The following is a 3011-nucleotide window of genomic DNA, read 5'->3' on the forward strand; positions in this document are numbered from 1 at the left end:
CAGCAGCAAAGCTGTGGCCTGGCGAGTGCTAACGTCATGTCATGTGATACGACATTAGCATCAAGTCAAATAATATGAACCGGGTTAATCTGTGTTTTCATCAGTGTGAAAACCCCTGTACCCTAAAAAGTATCCAAAAACAATATGGGTTTCTTAGAAACACTCCGCCATCTTGCATTTTATTACAACAGTAAACGGGTCGTTTAAGTTTTAATGGTTTCACGTCATTGACTCGTCTTTTATAGCAGACGACGATCTGCAGGAAACCTCACCGTAAAGCAACACGCTGCAGTATACACGTGTGAAACTCCCACAGTACACTGTAGTACACATAAACAGCCCGCGGACGGAGCGTAGGTAGTAGGAATTAACTTGATGTGACAGTAAAAATTAGATAGCGTGAGTAAACACCTTTGTTAGAATTAATTGTTCTGGATTAGATGAGATCAGTTCAGTCTCACCTAATCTAAAACAATTACTTTTATTGTTATTATTTAAATTATTATTAATATTTATTTTATTTTTTAACTCAAACTAACTGGACCGTGTTATGAATTCAGCTTCAGCCAATGCTGATAAAACACAAATATGTTTTAGGGAAAAACAATACAATATATGATTGACTTGAGAAATACATTTTATTTTGAGCACTGTATGGAAACCTAATGGAGAATTATTTCACACAGGACATAGTGTTCGTGTCAACCTAATAATCACAAGAACCAGTGATTTAAAATGAGTCCTAACAGAAAATAACAACATTTGCATTATTTATGAATTCTTATACTCTGTTCCATTCCCTGTTGTTGTTGGGGTTTTTTTCCTTTTCCATTTTTCCGTGTTCCTCTTCCTACATAATGGCTCCTTCACATATCTGCGGGTTATTGGGACTGTTTTTCATTAGCCAATCGGCCAGCCAAACCTAATGTTAACACAAGAGTGACAAATATATTACAATAACCCCAAGTGTACAGCCAGCAGAACCAATCCGGTGACAGTACCATTAACTGTAATAAATACCAGCTGTGGGATGAATGGTTGTTGTTATTTATGATCCAGCCTTGTGTTTATACAGCACTGGATACTCACACAGGGGTTGAAAGGCTTGTGCTTGCAGAGCTCCGTGAGTCCGCGGAGCAGAGTGGGGTTCACGTATCTGCTCAGGTATTCCTGCGTCGATTCTTTGGACGGAGTGGGTTCGATTACCGCTGCAAACAAACGAGACAAATTAAAGACATCAAATGGTTTTATGAAACACTCGCCATGTTGTACTTACAATTGGGGAACATGAATTTAATCTCTCTCTCAGCTGCGGGGAATGAGTCACTGCCATGGAAAGCGTTTTTCAGTTCAGATGTTCCGTATTTTGCTCTGAGGCTGAGGAGATAAATGTACACAAATACACTGTTGAGTTTTACAAACGGCACAGATTTTACTCTCCTGATATAATATATATACTATATATGCTAAAATATATATATATATTTATAACACCACAGAATACAAATTTCTCACTGACCTTTTGGTTTCAGTTTCCACAGACTCCATATCAGTGATTTGGCCCATGAGGGATTTCCAGTGAGCGATGGCATTGGTGCGAGCCAGAGTCAGGGCAATGATGGGGCCGGAGCTCATGAAGATAATCAACCTGGGAAAGATGGCCTTCCCGTGCTGGTCGGCATAGAAGTTGCTGCACTGCTCCTGAGTCAGCTGGAGCCTGCGTTTCTGTCGGGTGAAAGAACTTCACTGAGGTTTGACGATAATGGACAATGGAACATTATAAATCGGAATAACTGCTTCAGTAAACGTCCAGCAGCAGCAATCTGTGCCACTGGATGTGCCACATTGCTTAGTGTGGAGGGCACAGGTTTGGGGGGGGTGGAGGAGGCAGACACACTATAGACTTGAAACATATTGTTTTTGTCTGTATTTTCAAACTGATTTGAAAAGCAAACCAAACCCACCTGCAGAATGGTGAATCCCTCTTTGAGGATGACGTCTTCGATCTCCTCACTTTTGTGGACGGCATCAGGTTTAATGATGGCCAGAGTTCTCTCCACGTAAACGCGGGGCAATGTGTCAAAGTCCGGCACCTCCTCCGTCTCCTCCTCCTGGGAGTCCGAACGGGGCCTGTAACGCAACATTGGATACGGAGGTTATTTCGTCTCCCACCAAGAGTGAAAAATTGTTCAAATGAAACCCGTTTGTTTTCCGAGCGTTGATTCTAACAGTTCGTATCGCCTACTGCATCCTTTTGTATTTACATTCCATATGAGCTAAAAAAAAAAACAGATGAAAGGCTAGGCAACTCTGTTGTCTTTACCAGATCAAAGGTCACATTTTAGAATTCTTTTCACACTTTTTCTTGTCTCCTTCCTTCCTGTTTCCTTCCTGCCTATTTCCTAGACAGAAAGATAGATCTTTATTAATCCCTCAGGAAATTAAGGAAATCAATTAAATAACTATAAATATGGAGAAGAAGGGGCAAATAAAAACCCCTCTGATACATCAGAGATAAACATGAGCCTCAGGTGAAAAATAACAGCCTCTCTGCTCGGGGGAGTTTGACAGAGAAGACAAATAAGTTGACGTTTCATGTTGTTGTGATTTGTCCCCTTGAGAAGGCGGTGGTAAGAAGTGCAGTTCCTGGGGCAGACACCGTTTGGTTAATACTGAGGAGACGTGAAAGGCTCTCTGAATTCAACAGCGTGTAATTAGTCTCATGGCAAAAGGTAGGAGCCACAGATGCCGCACTGCGTCTGAGTAAACAATCAATTTCGCATCTTTTCATTTGTTGGTGTAATTATAGTATTTTAATGTGACAATTAAAATGTATTTATTTTTTAATTAGTGAACCAGACAAAATCTAGAAAACCTTCGCAGTAAAAACAAGACGGGCTGAAGAGCGTTACCTTTTTAAACCCAGGATTCTTCACCACTTGTTGTGGTTAAAGGAGTGAACTCTTCAGTGTTCACCACTTGTGGTTAAAGGAGTGAACTCTTCAGTTTTT

At 40.7% G+C, this 3011-nt stretch overlaps 1 protein-coding gene across 2 annotated transcripts; it reads right to left on the reverse strand.

Annotated features, from left to right (window-relative positions):
- Window positions 1–619: 619 nt before the first annotated feature.
- LOC103391171 (nucleoside diphosphate kinase homolog 5-like) lies at window positions 620–2297 on the reverse strand. 2 transcript variants are annotated; one of them, XM_008327342.3, is made up of 5 exons: window positions 1965–2282; window positions 1520–1725; window positions 1277–1377; window positions 1090–1208; window positions 620–922 (listed from the first exon to the last, which is right to left on the reverse strand). In XM_008327342.3, the coding sequence occupies exons 1-5, from the start codon at window positions 2142–2144 to the stop codon at window positions 851–853; spliced, it is 678 nt and encodes a 225-aa protein (XP_008325564.1). In that variant the 5' UTR covers window positions 2145–2282; the 3' UTR covers window positions 620–850. The 2 variants fall into 2 exon arrangements, with proteins under 2 accessions (XP_008325564.1, XP_016894751.1); XM_017039262.2 differs by having other exon boundaries at window positions 837–922; window positions 1021–1208; window positions 1965–2297.
- Between the last annotated feature and the right edge of the window lie 714 nt (window positions 2298–3011).

This window comes from Cynoglossus semilaevis, chromosome 15, assembly GCF_000523025.1.
Source record: "Cynoglossus semilaevis isolate Cse_v1.0 chromosome 15, Cse_v1.0, whole genome shotgun sequence".
Classification (NCBI taxonomy): Eukaryota; Metazoa; Chordata; class Actinopteri; order Pleuronectiformes; family Cynoglossidae; genus Cynoglossus; species Cynoglossus semilaevis.